Source organism: Triturus cristatus, chromosome 7, assembly GCF_964204655.1.
Source record: "Triturus cristatus chromosome 7, aTriCri1.1, whole genome shotgun sequence".
In the NCBI taxonomy this organism is placed as follows: Eukaryota; Metazoa; Chordata; class Amphibia; order Caudata; family Salamandridae; genus Triturus; species Triturus cristatus.
Window position 1 is genome coordinate 1,679,830,933 of NC_140590.1, and position 19,952 is coordinate 1,679,850,884.

Genomic DNA, 19,952 nt, shown 5'->3' on the forward strand with positions numbered 1-19,952 from the left:
CCCATGTCTCAGACTGAAATGTGCTTTGTTTCCTCACACTTCCACACAAGAACGTCCCCTCTTCCGCAAGGCGGTTGGGTGTCTCCATCATTCTCACCATAACAACCCCCCTTTCCCAACTTATCCTCACCTTCAAACCCAGAACCCATGCCTTGACCCTCCTGGGATCCAGTTATACTCACTTATGATGATGATAAGGACTATGGCGCAGATGGCCCCCAGCATGATCATCATCTGGAAGAGAACAAAGATTTTCAGAGATTGTTGGACTAACCAAGAGGCAAGAAGCAAGCAACAGACCAGTTTCCCCAAGCAATAACCAGCGAGCTTTTAGTTCATACCCATGGACAGGCTTCAAGCCACAGATGCTCAGTGCAGAACAATCCCAGATTCAATCTAACAATCCAGAAGCTGCAACAAGAACCCTTCATGCTCCCCAGCCTCTCCTAAGCTCCAGGACAGGAAGTGCAAAGCAGGCCTCCCAGCATGCACTAGGGAAGTGAAACCAAGCCAGATTCCCTCCAACCACTGTAAAATGAAGCATTTTTGGACACACTTACCCCATGTCTTTCAAAAGCTAGGGACATAAACAGCACTTCTCAGCACAAATCAATGACAAACAAACTCCAGGGCCTAAAATGAACACTTCAGTGCTGTTTCATATGCCTTTTATTCCTTGCAGCTAGTCAGGTAAAATATGTCTCCAGGTTTTAAGTTGTTTATTTAGCTGCAGGTCTTTGGAAACAGCTTTGTCTGCCAGCATTTAGCTCTTGCTTAATGTGTGCAGGACCCTTCCCACGTCACAGTCCTTGCACCCTCTCCAGCTTGGCCACAGCAGAGGGATAATGGCTAGATGGAGGTATATTGAGCCACAGGAAGGGCTCCAAATCAACACATAAAAGTTCCTAAGAGAGACTCTTGAAGATAAAATAGCAACACAAGAGTAATACAAAGTTAACAGCAATCAGACAGTTAAATGAATTGTATTTTATTTAGGGTGTGTAGACAGTGCTGTTGATTCAGAAGGACCTGCTCAAGACAGGACAGATCAGAGCCCCATAACCCATTGGGACCAAATAGTTCTTCGAGCTATCAAAAGGCACTTTCTTTCGCTTAACCCTACGCGATGCTTAAGCCTCCACTCCACGTGTGGGACGAGGCCTACTATTCTGTCACCTCGAAATACACTAGAGATTAAACAAACATGCATGGCACAGGTTTAGGTGTTCATTCTTATAGCAATTGTTGTAGTCTAAGCACAGGTGTGAATGCTGCAGCGCTGAGGAAACCAGAAGGGAAGGCAGGGGAGATCCTGTTGCTTGCATTGTCGATAGTTACTAATTTCTCTGCAAGAAGGGCCAAGGGAACCTATACCGTGGTAGGACTGTGTGTGTGTGAGGGACATCCACCTGGATGCAGAACAATATACCTCTGAGGAAGATAGCAACCGGCTGAAACGTGTCTGCCACAGATGGGAAGCGAGTAAGGTGCTCATGTGAGGGAACAACAGACAGGAGATGTTCAGGTGCTGAGAAGCGTCCACTGTGTGCTTGGTAGGAGCTACGAAGATAAGGATTAACTGCAAGAGACTGGAACCAACTGAGGTGTCACTGCCCATAATTGGGCTGGCTTTATCTACCAAAGACTGAAAGTGACCAGGGTGGGCATGTGAGGAGATGTTGGGCAGATCCCACCTACCAGAGTTGAGAAGAGGCAGGAGTGTACATGATCATGCCTGAGATGGGAGGTGTCTTAGCTGTGTATAGCTTGGGCTGTCAGACAAGGCATCCCTGACAGAGATGGGAAGCAGAGAGGTGTGTATGAGAAGAATTTACACCTCTAGCAGAAGTGGTTGCAATCAGAATGTGGTACATATGTATCAGTGTGCTACAACCCAGATGAAACCTCCAGGGAAGTGCCTAGGTCCTCACCTTGCAGTTCTTCCACCAGTATTTCCTTTTGAGTTTGCCAGCACTGCTTTCGAACTGGGAAGCCCCAGCCTGTAACGCGTCAGCCCGGTCATCCAGCTCCGACAGCTTCTGGTCCCTTTCTAGCACCTTGTCCACATTGACCCTCATAATGTCCACCACCTGTGGAGGAAAAACAAGATGGGATAATCGGAAGATAAATGGATGAATGCGAGAGAGGGAGACAAGAGAAAGCTGTGTTGAGACCTGAAGAAGGACAGAAATATACGGAAAAGATTAAAAGGACACCAATGAAGCGTGGCGCTCAGAGGCTGAAAAGGGGGCAAAAAACTAGAAGGTAAGAAGGGAATCAAAGGCAGACAGAGGTGGTTGTTGTGTCGAGGTTGCATCCGGAACATCCTGCCGCCAGTTTGTGCACTATGTCTGACCTTGTGGCTTCACTGATCAGTTGACTTGAATCTTGAGCCCACTGGAAGGTGCTCCACATACATTCTGTAATTGAACCTGCTAGTAGAGTTACACACTCCACTAGACTTTGGCAACATGTAAACTTAATCCCCATCTCTAGTTGAGGGTTGTTCCTGCCTCTTCTCGCCCTCCCACGGTGAGCCTGATGCTTAATGGGAGATGGTAGTTGATAGAGGGGGCATGTCTTTAACCTATTGGCTCTTGTGCAAATCAGATAAGTATATTATGCTTATGATCCTTAGGACTTTCCATTCAAATGTGGGCCTGCTCTGAGTTTGCTTGTCCCTGTATTCCTAGAGATCATGTTTTGCACTCCACATCGTTTTTCTGTGCCTGGACTTTAGTTCCTAGTACACATACCCTGAAGCCTGCCAAGCAACAGGACACACAAACCGTTGAGCAGTGTTGGGCACAGGGCTTCACCCCTTCATGTGGATTTTAGAAGAACCAGAAAGATATGTTTGAGGAATCTTGAAAAAGGAGCATCTGTGATATGTGGACTAACTACAAATCCCAAATCATTTGGTGCTATCTCTCTGCACCTTCCACTTCCTGTGAGGAAGTCTGTGGAAAATAGATTTTGGCTCATTTGGGCTCCTATCTGAAGTGCAAAGGTGACATCCACCAGGAATCCACCGGGAATCCAGGTTTCTCCGCCAGTATCCACGAAGTACAATAAATATTGGCATGCCTCAACCAGTATTTCAGCTCCCTAGTAAGTTTGGAAAAATCTCAATGCACTTGTATAGAAAGTGTCGACCAGTTCAGGTCAATGTGTTACTGCTCCTCTCCAGGCTAAGATTCGGCTTAGATCAGAAGATCAAACCAGGATCTGTATAGAAGAGTGGAGGACCTCTATGCCTGCATAGACCCTTTTCCTGACTTTATACACTGGGCCTGAGGCTCGCTGACCCACACCTTCTCTGAAGGCCTACTCAAGAATAAAATGCATGCCCAAGATTAGAGAAACGTCTGCCCAGAAGCAAGATCCTACAATCAGGACAGAGGTCTACAGAGGAGCCTACAGTTGAGTATGTCTATTTGTGACCAGCTCAGCAGTTCAGTCTCCTCAAACACCCTACAATCTGACACTTTAAAAACTGATCTTGTGTCTTTGTGGTGAGTGTGACTGTTGTTTGCATAATGAAAAATTCACTCCTGAATTTTCACTACTACTCCTCCACCGAAGGATAATATCTGGGCTTCGAAGAGTCCTTCCATCCACTGTCCATCTGCCACAAAGGAACATGGGTAACTACAGTTGAAAGTGAGCTTTTATGGATGTGTTCTATTTCAAGACAAGGTCCATGAACTTTCTGAACACTAGAAAAGACAAATTTAATCGACCCTAGCACTGGACTTAAGATTACTTTTGTCCATGTTTTTTTAATACATAGAGAAATTAAATCTTCTTTACTGAGGTGTGCATTACATTCTCATCCACTTTTCTAGGTCCATATTATCCAATTGACTCCATCCCAAAATCTCCTGATACTGACACCAGCATGATTAACGCACATTGATTCATGTGCGAACTATGAGAAAGCGTGGCATGAAATTACTGATCGACCCAGAAATTCTTCTGCTCACGGAGATCTGACTCAGAGTGCATGCAAGTCAGTTATTTACTTATTTCATAAGGAATCTACCCCAGCTACTCCATCTCTATACTGAAAAGGTTTTTCCTACTTCAGTGAGTGGCCTTGCTGTCATCTGCACAACCTTTACCACATCTTCAAGCCTGGTCAGTGAATGCTGTCTGCCCAGTTGCAGAGCAGCATACCAGTGACTTCAATTTGAGCATCTATAATTCCGATAACACTGTTGCCCATGACGTTGTGCCCTGTCTTGAAGACCCTCCTCAATACAAGGCAACCAATTTGTCACTTGTTGCAGCAGAGCTAAGAGCTGACCAAATTGCTGCCCTGTCCACCATTTTTAACGTTTTTCCAGGAATTGGTCTATAGACCCCGTTGATACTGCCAGAGAGCCTTTGCACAATCTTACTCAAACCAACCTTGCTTTCACCGATATTTACTCTATCTTTTCATCTGGCTTCTTAATATTTTTAAGAAACGCTGTACCATGCAAAAGGAATCTAAGACCTCACAGCAAATCTGGTTTCCCCCTATAATGGCAGTCTTTAAGACAGGAACACGGTCTAAAAAACCTTTATGTGGGAGAAGCTATAGCAGAGAGCTCAAAGAGATCTAAAAATTCAAACTGAGAATCTTTCTGGCTGAATTCCAAGTTGCCCAGTAGTCCTACTTGTCAAACTGCTCTACTATGGTTAACAAAAATAAATATTTACTATTGTGAGTTATCTCTTCAACCCACCGTTGTGCCATAATCTCCAGAGTTTTGCTACCTGAAATAATCTGTGTCAATTTATCTCTCACTTTTTGGGAACAAAGTCAATAATATTGAGAAACACATCTGCACTTTGGTTTCCCCCGCCTGTGAGTCTTCTTAGTGAAGAAATTGACCTGTTGTCTGAAAGAAAACCAAGTCTCTACAACTTGGAACACATTAGAATCTAGCTCTCTGCTCTACCAGGCCCTGCCCTCTGCTCTTCTATTCCAGGATCTTACTGCCTTTTGGAATGCTTCGCTAGCCTCTCGAATGGTTCTCAAGGAATGTAAGTCTACTTTGGTCAGTCTTCTCATAAACAAATCTAATCTTGACCTGTACGACCAGTGTAACTTTCTGTTCATCTCTCTGGAGTATGTGGCCTCTAAAGTTTTGGAAGCCAAACAATCGACTGCCCTCTATGGCTTCTTTGAAAACAACACCTGCCTTAGCACCTTTTTGATGAGATTTGAACCTCACATTGGAATGGAATCAATACAGGTGATGGTAATCGATGAGTCGTGAGATGCTGTGGGTGCTGGTATCGTTAGTGTATTGATACTTCTTGGTTTCACACCGTCAGAAATGCATTCTTTCTCAGCTGTTTTTCTGCCACTGTGTCTGTGGCACTACCTTAAAGTGGCTTGAGTCCCTCAATTAAGACTTGGAAGCCCTCTCGATTACCCCTTCACCTTCAGACTCACGAGGTTCAATTGTGAAGCACCTCAGGACTCCTCGCTGTTACCCAGCCTCTTCAGTCTGTACATTAAGCCACTTTGTTCTCTTTTCCAGTCCATGACTTCAATCTTCTGCTGAAGAAGCCAAGGTCCCAATCTGTTTGGCCAATGATATGTATGTTATGGCAGACAGAGAGTTTTTAACACTGAGTGCTGATGGCGCATGACTTGATTGCCAGCAATTGACTTCAGCTCCGTACGGACAAGAACGAAGATGTGGTATTTAGAAACAGTGTGGAACTCTGGGGCAACACTTGTTGGCTAGAGGATCTTGGAATGTTTCCAATACCAGTGATGGTAGCAAGGAATCTTAGGGTTAAGTTAGCTATCGACCAGATCATAACCCCAGCAGGAGTATTATTACCCTGTCACAGCCCTAGTGAGGTTATGATCTCACTACAGCAATTATTTCTCCCAGAGACGTCTAGGTAGCTTGTGCACCAGTTCCAGTTGCTGGTGGTCCAGAATGCCACTGTCAGCCTCCTTCTAGGACCAGAAAATCTGAGTATGCTACTCCTCTAACCCAACCTCTCCTCTGGCTCCCAGTCCAAAACTATTTGTATCATCCACAACATGATATTTGGCATGTACACAACTGTTTCAAAAAGTAAGACTTTGGGGATAAGATGAGGTGTATTCAGTACTTCTCTCAGTTGGGCAAGGTTGTCATGCCAGATATATAGTCTAGTCTGCAAGGGAGCTAAGCATTCTCTGGGCAGGCTCCCACACTGTGAAACTCTCTTTCTTATCATGTTGCCTCGGCTCATAGTCGGCCATCTTAGATTCTAAGAAAAAGGGTTTTCAAGAGCAAAGGATAGCCTTTGTCTGCCTCTGTCCACCTCTGTCTGTGTTTGTGGCCTGTGCTAACCATCCAGCAGAGATGTGCAACCACTTCTGAAATGCCACACCTATCCTAACCTCTTTTAAGTGCCAGGCTTCTTGCTGCTCAAAAAGCAAGGAGGGTTCTGGCTCAAGTAGCAGCACGGCCAAACCAAAGCTAATATAAAGAACAAAACAAGTGCCAATACTGTATGTGTTTTCACCTCGAGTTTACGTAGTGAACTGAATTAAACAAGAACACTAGCCACAACTTTGTCGTTGAATTTAATCGAAAAAGTGTTTGCTATTTTATAAACACTGCATTTTTTGTTTTTTGTTAAGGTTAAATAAAGTACGCTCATTACAATACAAAAATACATCACAACATTAATGACAATATTGACAATACAAATACATTTGTTACAATTTAGACACCTGTGCACAAAAAAGAAGAGATTTGTTCTACCTAACATACAAACAAACAACACATTCAAATCACATTATATACAATCTATATACAGGCCATCAGTATATCGCAATTGACATAGTCATGAATTAATTCACTGTTTACTTTAAACAAAGATTGGCCCGAAGCGGAGAGAGGTCTACGCGTTTCGAATCCCACTGAGTGCTGGGATTCTCATCAGGACCAATATGTGGCTAACAGTGAGGAAAGCCAACTTATTCTCTAAGGTGTTGCGTCTTCAAACAGAAACCTTGTTTAAAAATGTTGTAATGAGCCGAGGATCTGGGCCAGAACGATTCTTTTGTCTTTATAATTTGTATATAACTCGACAGCCGCTCCAACACGACAAGCGCGTTATCTCGGTGCAGAGCGCGAGCAGCCAAGCAATTTCCGTAGTATAGCGGAGGGACGAATCAATCGCGGCGTCCGTTTTACTCTGCGGGAGCGTCGGTGTTCGTGTTCTAATTTTGCGGTGGCTGGCCTCAGAGTTATATACAAATTATAAAGACAAAAGAATCGTTCTGGCCCAGATCCTCGGCTCATTACAACATTTTTAAACAAGGTTTCTGTTTGAAGACGCAACACCTTAGAGAATAAGTTGGCTTTCCTCACTGTTAGCCACATATTGGTCCTGATGAGAATCCCAGCACTCAGTGGGATTCGAAACGCGTAGACCTCTCTCCGCTTCGGGCCAATCTTTGTTTAAAGTAAACAGTGAATTAATTCATGACTATGTCAATTGCGATATACTGATGGCCTGTATATAGATTGTATATAATGTGATTTGAATGTGTTGTTTGTTTGTATGTTAGGTAGAACAAATCTCTTCTTTTTTGTGCACAGGTGTCTAAATTGTAACAAATGTATTTGTATTGTCAGTATTGTCATTAATGTTGTAATGTATTTTTGTATTGTAATGAGCGTACTTTATTTAACCTTAACAAAAAACAAAAAATGCAGTGTTTATAAAATAGCAAACACTTTTTCGATTAAATTCAACGACAAAGTTGTGGCTAGTGTTCTTGTTTAATTCAGTTCACTACGTAGGCTTCTTGCTGGGCTTTATTATAACAATTGAAAGAGATATGCAGCACACCCTTAAGTTAATCAGGACAGTTTCAATTGAAGTATAGAGCAATCCAATGGCTTATTTGATGCCAAGCCAATAATCACACATTTGTTGGTGAACAATAATACATTTTTCGGATTCTTCAATACTACTCAAAAAAGCAGTCTCCACATCTCTGGCTTGTCTTCACAAATGTATTTCTTTTCATTTTTCTTTGATGATACATCCAAAACAGAACTGCCAACACGTGTTTCGTCTCCCCTTAGACTTTGTCAAGGCTGTAATACAAGATATGTGCTTCATTTGTAGTTTACCAAATAAGAGAAATATATTCAAAGGAGAAGAGTCTAAAAAAACCATCTAACACATACCACCTAAACATGGTTAAATGTACTTTACATAGTACAATTCTTTTCTGTTTCATTGACTTTTTCAAATCACATTTTTTAAAAAAGGAAGAAAACATATGTCCTCCAAAATCTCATAAATATTAAAGATATATGCATCCTCAAGATCTGAACAAACAAGGACATATTAATTTTTTGTCCCTACAAATTATAAAGATTAAAGAAAGAGACCAAAGAGTCCGACAATATTCTAGTGCATAAAGAGATAAAAAGCCCGAAAGAAACACCACAAAAGTATACTAGAAGAATAAGTAGACACCCAAAGTTCGTCATGAAAAAGAAATCCACTCATAGGACACACTCTATATTAACCTTATAGTTTTCTAAACTTTAACCCAATGCCAAAGGTGCCCAAAATTCGCAGTGAATAAACGGTAGCTCACCTACCAAAAAAGCGAACTGTTTTCTGACTAAACAATGCATCCCCTCGGGCGATTGTGAAATTTTCTCACATTATCGCCAGAATATTCCTCACAAATCTATATGATAAAAGGAGAGTCAAAAATCAGAGCGCAATCGAACCTATTATATCTTGCATGTTATTTTTATTGTTAAATAATATTATTATCTTCGATTCACTACAACCTCCTATAAGATTTTCCTATTCATTTTTTGTTCTAAGTGAATATCCCAACCTCGTACCTAATTCCACTATTTATGTATATGTAAGTCAAGGAGACAAAAGACTTCAAAAAGCCTCCGTATAGTGATTTTAAACATAACGCGATAACAATTACATCCATAAGGACACACACCTTGGACAATTCGCACTCCTATTATTATTTCATAATCTCAAAGATTCTTTGTTGTAAATTAGGTCAGTAAACCATATATTACAGATCTTATCATTACCACTTGATCATACCCTGCTATTAGCAGACAAATCTCACCTTGAAAATATATTTGAAGAATCAAGTTGAGCTCCGACCAACAGTTTAGTCAACCTTGATAAGTTTTATTCTACAAAAAAAAAAAAGAAAAGAAAAAGTATATTGGGATATTTTCTTTAACACGATGGGAGTTAGTCCCAGCCAAAGCCCGTCATATGCGTCAACCCGCACGTTCCTATTATTAAAAAGCTTACTGAGAATGTGATCAACAGCGTCCGTGTTCTGTTACGTGCTCGTTATTCTGTGTATAAGCAGACGCTTGAATCTCCCGCATTTACGTAAAAAAGACCATACGTGATGTGCGTTTTCGGTCACATGACATGTCATGTGACCATACATTGGGAAACTGATTTCTTCATCTAATGGCAAAAAATACACGCCATTTTGGATGTGTTTAGTTCGTTATAGCGTCGCTTGAATCTCCTGCATTTACGTGAACAAAACCATACGCGATGTGCGTCTTCAGTCACATGATATGTAATGTGACCATACATTAGAAAATTGTGTACGTTACTTCACCTAATGGCTAAAAACAAACGCCGTTTTGGATGTGTTTATTTCGTTATAGCGTCATCTTATATTTCCTCCTAAGATTTCTATACCTAATTACTTATCAGATGACCAATACTATTACTGAAATATTTCTTTCTCAATTGACCCTGACTATTTGGATCATTTGAATTGGTCGAGCGCGATGTCCACATAACATGTCTTACAATTATATACTATAGTGGCATGTTTCCATCAGCCATTGAAAATAGGGTTGTTAACACAGATTTTATAATCTTTCTAATCTTCTCACTTGTTAGTCTAAAACTATATCATTAGCTAATTTTATTTGTTTTCTTTAAAACAACAATAAAAACATACTCCCTTATTTTTCTATTTCTCTTGTGTGAGCCTTTCACATGAGGGAAACTAGTAAAAAGGATAGAATGCAAAGAGATATAAAGAGTAGTTGAAATCATTAAACTTGTTTAAAAAGAGAGAGAATAATTCATAAAAAACTGCTTTTCTTCATAGTGATTCGCATATACAGATTTTGTTAAGACTAAAGTTATATGGATATAGGTCTATCTTACATTTTTTGCCTCAGTTTCTAGAGCATAGACAAGATGTTCTTCCATAAAATATTCATTACATATGCTTTGTCCTCTATTATTGATTACAAATGAATACGCTAAGACATTGTACACAATAAGAATTATTGAAGATTCAGTCTTGTAGGAATACATGCAGTTCCCTGTCAATATTTATTCCCTGGTCAACAGCCCTCAATTTAATTAACCACCTAGATTCCAGTCTCCGTAGGGCCAATATACGATTCCCTCCCCTTGGGTCTGCCTCTACTACAGCTATTCCATGAAACTTGATGTTAAGTATTTCTGAGGATTGATGTACACTGTTGTAGTGGGCAACTAAGGGATAATTACTATTGTAATTTTTAATTGCCCTAATGTGTTCCTGAACATGCTCTTTTAAAGGACGAATTTTACTTCCAATGTAGATTAGGCCACATTGGCAAATAATACAATATACAGTGTATTTAGTATTGCAATTCATAAATTGGTTGATTCGATAAATCTGTCCTGTGTTGTAACTGAAATTTTTTATTTTGTCCATGGCAAATTGGCATATGTTGCACATCTTGCTGGGTTTTGAATGATTTGTAAGCATCTGAATCTGGATGCTGAGTAAAGTGCCTACCTGATAAAAGTCGAAAGAGAGTGTGGGGACAACAAGGAGAGTGAACAATAGGAAAGGGAGAAAACACTGTAGCAATAGACGGAATAAGTGGGTAAGAGGATGTCAAGAGGCAGAGGTAGAGTGGAAGCAAAGGAGAAATCATAAGAGAAAATTTAAAGAAGGCAAGGTGTGAGGATATTGGTTATAGACGAAGACAATGGAAACTGTGGCAGAGATGTGACTAGTTGACCAAGATGGAGGAAGAGGAAGTCTGAATAACTTCTCAGGGTGAACTGACTGTACCTTCCACTACAAGGACACAAGATGCAGGGCGTCGGTGGTAACACTCACCTCTCCCACTTGGGCCTGTGTTTGCTGCAATCGTCTGTTACTGGTCAGGTTTGGAGGTCCTGTCGGTGGCCCTGTAGGAGCATCAGGACCTCCGGATGCTGGAGCGGGAGCAGACCTGTGAAAAACATTATACGGTCAACATTAAATAATTGAAACCATCCAAATTGTAATTGCATTTACATAGATCTTACTACCCCTGAGGAGGTGGCGAAGCACTTTTTCGGGGTGTAGGGATTAGTGATGAATTAATATGAGGAGATATGAAATTAATTTGAGCGGTGGACGTGTGAGTTTGTTATTTGGACTGAAAAAGGATAGTGAAGGGACGTAAGTGGGAAGGGTTTGCATTTATATAGCGCTTGCTACCCCTGATGAGGTGTTGAAGAGTTTTTCCGCAGGTAGCACATTACTCCGGAACCCAAACAGGATTAGTACGGAATTAGTATAGGGAAATATGAAATTAATTTGAATGGTGGACAAGTGAGTCTGTTAGTTGGATTGAAAGGGATAGTGGAGGGAAAGAAGAAGGAAGAGTCTAGAAAGTGTTTTTTGGAGATCATAGCAGTAGGAGGACATTTGGGATGAGTAAAGGGAAGACGGAGGGGGAAGATTCAGAGGGAAGGGTTTAAAAAAGCTTGTTTGGGAGATCTGAATAGTAAAAGAGGTTTGAGATGATGCAAGGAGGGGTAGAGGAGGGACGAGTCTAGAAAAGTTTATTTGGAAGATTAATTTACCACTAAACCTTTATGGGTTCCGGAGTAGCGTGCTACTCGCCGAAAAAAGAACTTTGATGCCTTGTCAGGGGTAGTAAGCGCTATTTTTTAAATGCAATTACAATACAATACAATACAATAGAAGTAGAATGGGGATTGGGATGTGTCAGAGAGTAAATGTAGAGGATTTATTGAGAGAGTTATAGGGTAAGAACTAGGGTAGTGCATTGGAGAGAGTAGTAGAATGAGGTTTGGGATGAGTCGGATAGTGGAAGTACAGGATATATTGAGAGAGGTATAAGGTGAGATAGAAGGTACTTCATTTGAGATGCTGAGTTAGAAGTAAAGTAATAAATATAAAGATACATAAGTACATGTAAAGTATATATGTATATGGAAGGTAATTTATGTAGATTTAAGTTGTATTCAATAAACTCAGACTTTCAAGTGTTGCTGGATTTAATTTATTATCATAATTTTTTTGTAAATCAATACTGAAGCAATTGTAGATAAATAGTTATGCCAAAAATTTACTTAATAATGCACTGACCTATATACATGTTAAACATAAAATAATATAACCATAAGTAATATGTACAGTTATTAAGCAGAACCAACGAATATCTATATATTTATCAATATAATTATTATACACGTTTATAAAAAGCAATACACGGAGAAGAACTGAAAGGCATGCTTCCCATTACATGGTTTCTCAGCCACTGATCGCCACTATGACATGGCCGCCTGGCAGGCAGGCTTTCTTCCCTATATTATATTGGCTTGTTAATGGCAGAGCTTCGATCTGAATGTCTTTTGTCAGAGGAGAGATGTGAGTGTTCAACGCCCCCTACCTTTTATAGAGTGAGGTAGTCCCGTCTGCCTTAGTCAAGGGCCCAGGTGGAGGGAATGGTGTCATGTTGTGACACGAGCAGGGATTTCAACTGGCCCCTGTACCACATTACTTCTGTTGTTTGTATGTGTCATCATTATGTGCAATTGCACACACTTACAGCAAGGGTTCTCAGGGATCGCTTGAGCCCCTCTCACTTTTGGCAGTACCCTTTATCGATGAAAGGGACCCAGGATGGGGGATTGGGGCGCTCTTACGTGATTGTAAAGAGAAACACTCACCATCTACACTTCGGTCTTCATTTACAAGGCCATTGCACCACTGGTGTGCCACCTTTTTGTAAAACTGGGAATGCGTTAGAACCCTACACCTCCCCAGGGGAGGCATAGGAGTGACACAACGAGGAGAAATACTTTTCTTTCTCCTTGTTTTTTTCCTCTTTCCACCCGTGCTGCAGTTACAGCATGCATAGAAAGAGGAAAATGCCATCAATTATTGTTTTTGTGCAGGAGACAAAACAGTAACATTTCACAAGGATGAGTTACAAGCAAATTTGAAAAGGTAAGTGAATTATGGATAGCTGCAATCGCGGACAAAAAGAGAAACCGGGTGTGTCCCTGCACATGCACGTGTCTGTCTGTCTTTAATCCTGGACACCAATTCACCAAAATCTCAGGGGTAGCAAAAGTGACATCCTTCTCCCAGAAGACCAGCAGAGCTCGGCCAGAAAGTTAATCTCAGGAGAGGTCGCAGCTGCACCCAGCTGGCCCTTCACTGGCAAAACAGGGCCAGTGCAGCATTCAGTGAAGCAGACAGGCAGCCAACATCGGCAATGGACTTGAGCCGCAGAGTCAACTCTTGTTGACTCCACCCAACCTGGGAATAGCATCACTCAAAGTCAACAAGGCTCTGTATGTTGATGCACGCAAAAGAGCGGAATCGAATATGTCTGAAGCTTTTATGAGGCCTTGGGTAGGATCTTCTGAGGAGCCCCAATCAGGGTGAAACTGGTCTTGGGTTGTTTATGTTCTGGTTCAGAAAGGATTTGACTTGGGCAGTTCAGGCTGGACTGTTCCTACTAGAGCAGAGTCAAGTCATATGGCTGCATCTAATCTCATGTGGCATGGTTGGCTAAGGAACAATGGGGTGGAATGCTACACCGAGCAGTTATCAGTGGTTAGAGTTCTTGTGATCATTGCTTTCATCACCTACTGGGGTTTGATACATATTACTGGATCGAAACACAGACTAGGTCAGTGGAGGGCACTCTGAACTATGCACCACTGCCCACTGACAAGCTTTCTTATATGTCTGTGGTGAAAAATATGCACATTGCATTCGCTTTTTCACATTTATAAGCATATGCCTCGTATTATCTGCCGCGTAATGAAAATAAGAAAAATTGCGTTTTAAGCTTGTGTTTTCTCGCCCTAGGGGTAGACATCGATTCACAAAAAGCACCGCAGTGGCGGAAGTGATGTCATGCACCCTTTGGCCCTGAAGACATCAACGGTTTGACCCCTTGTACTAGATTCAACTATCCAATACCCTCTTGTCTATTGTGGAAAGGCAGGGAGGGAGTGATAAATACAAGTCACGTTTACTTTCAGCTCCGGCTACTGCATACATGACTTCTGAGACATGGGGTAGAAAGGGCAGTGCCAGACGTCCCAAATGAGAATCTAGGGTAGTAGCTGCTATCCCTGTCCACCTGTAGTTTATGTTCATAGCCCTAATGATTGGATTCTTCTCTTTTCAGCTCAATCAAACCTTCTTCAACAAGTAGCAATTCTTCTATCAATGAGAAACAATTGAAACAGTAACCACAATTATACAGGCACTGGCAATACTAATAGGTCTGATGTGGCATGCCAGCATTTTGTCTTTGTCAATGCTTGTTTTGTTTTATCATGGCTTTTTGCAAAACTTAATTGCTGGGGAAGCTGCTGTGCACTCATCATTCAAGCAAAGAAAAATGCCTAAACATAGCAACATTTTCTGTTCTTGAAATGTACACATTGCCATAATAGTCTCTCACAGTGAAGGTAACTACCTTGTGTGTGGATATGTGCTCCATATGAAAGGGCAGAATGCCATCTCATACAGTGAAGTTAACCAATGACTGTAGTGAACTGTTCCACTTTCCATGCTGTATGCTGTAGGTTGCAGAATCAAAATGTGAATGGCATAAAAGCAGAAAAACGAATGAAGAGGGTTGGCCAAAAGTCTCTATAAATAAGTATATTATAAATGTCATTTTAGCAAAATCAAAAGACCTTGCCTAGCGCCAGACTTTAAATGTATATTACTATACTATGGGAGTGATAATCCCGTCAATCATCTGTATCACTCTAGTGACAGCCACATGGGCTAGCCCTCATTTTACCCTCTCATCATCCATACATGCCAACCCTCCCGATTCAGGCTGGACACTACCGATTTCAAGGCCAGTCTCCCACCTCCCGATTCATCGAAGGGCTTCAGCTAACAGGGACTGGTTCTGTGTGGCTCGCAGCATGCCCTGCCAGTAGCCTGCTCCTGCAGGCCAGTGCAGAACATTTGTATCACGCTTTCTGAGATGAGGAGAAAGGTCTATTTGCATTTCAATTATCCGATCCAGCAGCAGCAGACTTGCAAGTCCCATTCATGACAATAACCTGATCCAAGCCTCAATGGTGGAAATACATTCTCCCAATTATTTTTTTGAAATCTCCCACTTTTCTCTTAACATTTTTTGGCATGTATGCCTTCAGGAAACTAAATGGTCAGTATTTTGCTCCGACCATCTGAAATATGTGCAATGTATATCAATAGAAAATTAAAACTGGGAGGCATTTCAATGTCAGAGGACACTGTTTGCAAAGTTGAAAGGTTGAGGGCTAAAGGGGGATTTTATGTTCTTTATAATCCATTGACATCACTTCAGAAAGCCAAATGCTAATCGTGTCAAAGAGTCGATGTTTTGAGAGTAAATTAAGGGTTTTTGGGGAGGTGTTAAGGTTTGGCCCATAAAAATGACAACAGTATTGGGTGGTAAGTGGTTGCTGTCATTCTCTGGTTGAATTTTTCAAAAAATGCACAATTTATACGAGAGGGGCTCTATGCACAGTGCCTTTGTTTCTGGAGTCCTCTCCACATCCCAAGACAGTCTGCTGGACTCGTCCGCTAGGTGGCATAAAAAATGCATGAACAAGGAGACATTGTTCGCTGTCCCTAAACAGCATCATTAGCTACAAATGAGAGGCACTAACAATCCAGTGTAAATACTATTTGTTACATTGTTACAACATGCATAATAATAAGGTCTAGGGCTACTACTAAGTCACCATCCGTGCCACTACTATCAGGGCAAGCCTTAGCAACTCATAGTCTCATTTATACTTTGCTTTTTTTGCGCGGAACACAGAGAATGTAACAGAAAAATCTCGCCTGAAATCGCAATTTTTCCTCATAATCTCACTGTTGCGCTAAATGTGCTATTTTTTTACTCCAAAATTTGAGGTGTTCCCAGGCAATTTCATCTTAACCCAATTTCCAATCTTCATACCCAAAGACTTTTCCAACCAATTTAAAATAGTTCACCGGTGAACACCTCCTTCAACTGGATGCATCAGGAATCCATTTTACAGGTAATTTCGACATACCCAGCAAAGGCCTAACTAGTTTGGATGTGGGAACACATCCTGTCATAAGAACAAAGGATGACACCACAGTGTTTCCAATCGACATGGAAATGGAGGCCCATATATTGCCCTCAACTACACCTCACAGTTCAGAGGATAAGCCAATGCAATCTTTAAATTGTTCTTCTTTAATCTATTAAACCTCTCCATGAAGCCATTGCTCATCAGATAATATAAAAGCTTTTCATATGTTTCACACACAGATGTTCCAAACAAGCCTCAAATTCCCTTGAGGACAACCGTGTCCCATTATCTTTCACTTCCTCTTATGGAACACCCACCCTAGAAAAAAAGGTATCCAAAAAATCAATCACATGGGCGCTCATGAGAGAGTTCAAAAACTTTACGTCCCGCCAGCGAGAAAAATAATCCATATCTACCATCCCAACCTTCGTCATACCTCTGCTCACATTAATGAGATTAATGATATCTACCGCAAGTTCACCCACGCCTTTCTGGAACCTGTGCCAACTCCACCAGACATGGAACAGTGACTAGGGACTTGTCACAAACTGTGCAGGACATACAATCTCTCACAACATGCGCAAGAGTTCTATCCAAACCTTGCCACCAAAATTCCCCCTCAACCTTCTTTTCACAGCCCTCATGCCAATATGACCTTCCAGAGCCTTCCTAACAACTTGGCTACGTAATTTCTCTAGTGCCACTAGCAATTTCATACATTTCAAATACCCTTCATCTAGAGCCATCTCAATGGCCAGATACTCTATCATTCTCCTAATCACTCCATCTTCCTCCGAGGCTTTAGCACCCCCAGAAGACTCCACTTGTGTCTGATACTCATCCTTCTCCTCAGATTGGTCATCAACATCACTAACTGGCAAACAATGGGGAGAGATGTTGTGAGCTTCTGGAATGTACTTAAACTTGTAGGAAATCTCATGCTGTCCATATTGCCACTAGGCTATCCTGGGGTTGGCCTTACCAGCCCTATTGCTAGTAAACAAATCAACCTTGATTGTAAATTCTGAACCCCACAAATAACTCAAAAAATAGTTTACATCCCACTAGCACACCAACGACACTAACTCAGTGATGGAGTACATGGCTTCAGCCCCAATTAAACTGCGAGTAGCATAGGCCATCACCCCATCCTTTCTGTTCCGACACTGAAGTAATACGTCACATAAACTATAAGGGCTTGCATTCTTGATTATCACACAAGGGTCATGCATAGCGAATGGTTTTGAGGAATAGCATAAAAAATTCTTGCTCGACCTGCTGAAACTCCTCCTCACAATCCCTGTCCCACACAAACCTTTTGTTCCCCTTAAGATGTTTACTCATGCTATGGTCTTATCCACACAGCTAGAAATCAATCACGCCTAAGAACAACCTCAAATGGTCCTTGACACCTCCTGTAAGGAAATTGGAAATAGTCCTAACTAAACTCTCTTTAGGTTCCACACCTCATACTGACAACTGAAAACCAAGATAATCCACTCCTGAGGCTCCTAATTTTCACATTTGCACCTTCAAGGTAACACCTTTGTCCCTTAAGATAATCAATATCTGAGCCAACCTCATATCATTAGATAAACCAACAGATGGTCTAGAAGTCGTACAACTGTAGCTAAATCCTTAAGTTAATTTCCATAAGTCACTGACATAATGTGGACACTGACAACAAACCAGAAGGCATGTATATAAGCCTAAATGCCTCTTCAGGAGTGACAAAAGACATCAAAAGTCGTGAATCCCAATTTAATAAAACCTGATAATAGGCCAAAGTCATATTTAATTTATAGAAAACCACGGTATCCTTTTACGTGTTTAGCATCTCAGAAATGATGGCAGTGGGTGCTGGTCCACCCATACATTGGTATTTAGATCTTGCAGATCTACACACATCCATACAGCCCAATTAGCAATGTGTGCCAACACAACTAGGGATAAGCAATCATAACTCTCAATTGTTTTAGTATTATCCTGTGTGCACAACATTTCAAAATCACTCCTCAACTCTGACCTTAAAGTTAAGGGAACTCTTATCAATGTATTAACAACAGATTTGGTATCACACCTCCACTGTACACAATGGGAATATCCCTTGAGTTTTCCTAGCCTATGGGAGAACACGTCCAGCAATTCCTTAACCCATATACACACGCATTTAAGCATTCTTTCTGCAGAAACACTTGTTCTGGGTTATTGGGATCCAGAATGATTTCCAGATTCTTCTGCTCCAGCCATTCAAGTAAACGAGTTACATCTCTAGCTATATAAATTGCAGCTTGGGTAGAGTCGTTTTTGAACGCTAGTGGAGTATCGAACTAACCCACTACATTAATAGGCTTGCCACCTTAACTACTGTCTTTACAGTAGTCTCCTTAAACATGATTCCCTCAAACTTTTCCCACTCCTTGGGCCATGTTAGAGTTAATGGAGAACCAGTATTTGCTGACATCTTAACAGGCACACCTGATATATTGATCACACAATATGGTCTACTCTATTGAATGCACTCTTGTTAAAGGCACGCTAGTTGAATTGAAGCATTTTGCTTCCTTACTTACTACGCTGCTCACTTTTAATCCCATCCACAGATAACAGCACACATAACACCGGTAAACATTGTTTACCACTAATCCTTTTCCCTGCAGGGAATTACAACGCAGCTGTTACAACGACCACGTTGTAACAACGCATACCATTACTCCGCAAGTCGGAACAACGACTTGCGGAGGGGGCAGAAGGTGTTGGATTTAAAATCCCCTACTGTTGCACATACTGGAGTTGGAATAGTAAATTATACTATTCCAACATCCAGCGCCCCCCCTCCACTCCCCCCCAGAGCAAGTCGTATGCGTTGTTACAACGCGGTCGTTGTAACAACCGCATTGTAAATTCCTGCGGGGAAAAAGCATACGGAAAAAAGAGGCATATTCCACACACCACATCTTCATCGCTAGTGCAGGACTCTATAAGGACAATTCCTGCTGAATTAACAGATTTGTGTATCCTAATTTAAGCAGTTTTACATACTCCAGCAACGTGACTTTTGCTTGTATATTTGTAACAGAAACAGTCTCTATCCTGCAGTTAATCCTTGCTGCTTTAGAGGCTGCCAGGTTCTAGGAGATTGCCTACATGTGGGATTTACCTGTACTAAAATCGCAAGCTTCTGGGAAAATGTTTTTTCAGAAGTAACCAGACTATTGGCAATAGATCTCCCCTTTAACGCTTCCGCAGCTCTCTTAGGCTTAGCTGAAGCTTAGAGCCTCTTAACATTTTCTCAACGTCAATTTATTTTTATCGCTGCTTTGGTAGCAAGATCACTAATTTTGCCAAATTGGAAATCAGCATTAATCCTAACCCTCTCCCAATGGATACATAAAATGAATAAAAAATGTAATCGGGATACCATGTATGCAGGGAGAGTCGGTTCTATGGTTAAAGTAAATAGAATATGGAAAGAATGGAAAGAATGGAAAGTTTCTTGCTCGAGGTGATGTGCAATTTTTTAAGAGTTTTCTATGCCTATTATATTAATTTTGTATAGCATGTTTCTT

General features: G+C 41.3%; 1 protein-coding gene across 1 annotated transcript in view; it reads right to left on the reverse strand.

The window, feature by feature from the left end:
- The window catches only part of LOC146812695 (synaptobrevin-like), a 95,162-nt gene that overhangs the window by 2,986 nt on the left and 72,224 nt on the right, over window positions 1-19,952 (reverse strand). Inside the window, exons 2-4 of the mRNA XM_085619804.1 lie at window positions 11,171-11,285; window positions 1,932-2,090; window positions 183-234 (exon numbers count right to left, since the gene is read on the reverse strand). Of these exons, the coding sequence (XP_085475930.1) occupies window positions 183-234; window positions 1,932-2,090; window positions 11,171-11,285 (326 nt within the window). The remainder of the gene's footprint in view (window positions 1-182; window positions 235-1,931; window positions 2,091-11,170; window positions 11,286-19,952) is intronic.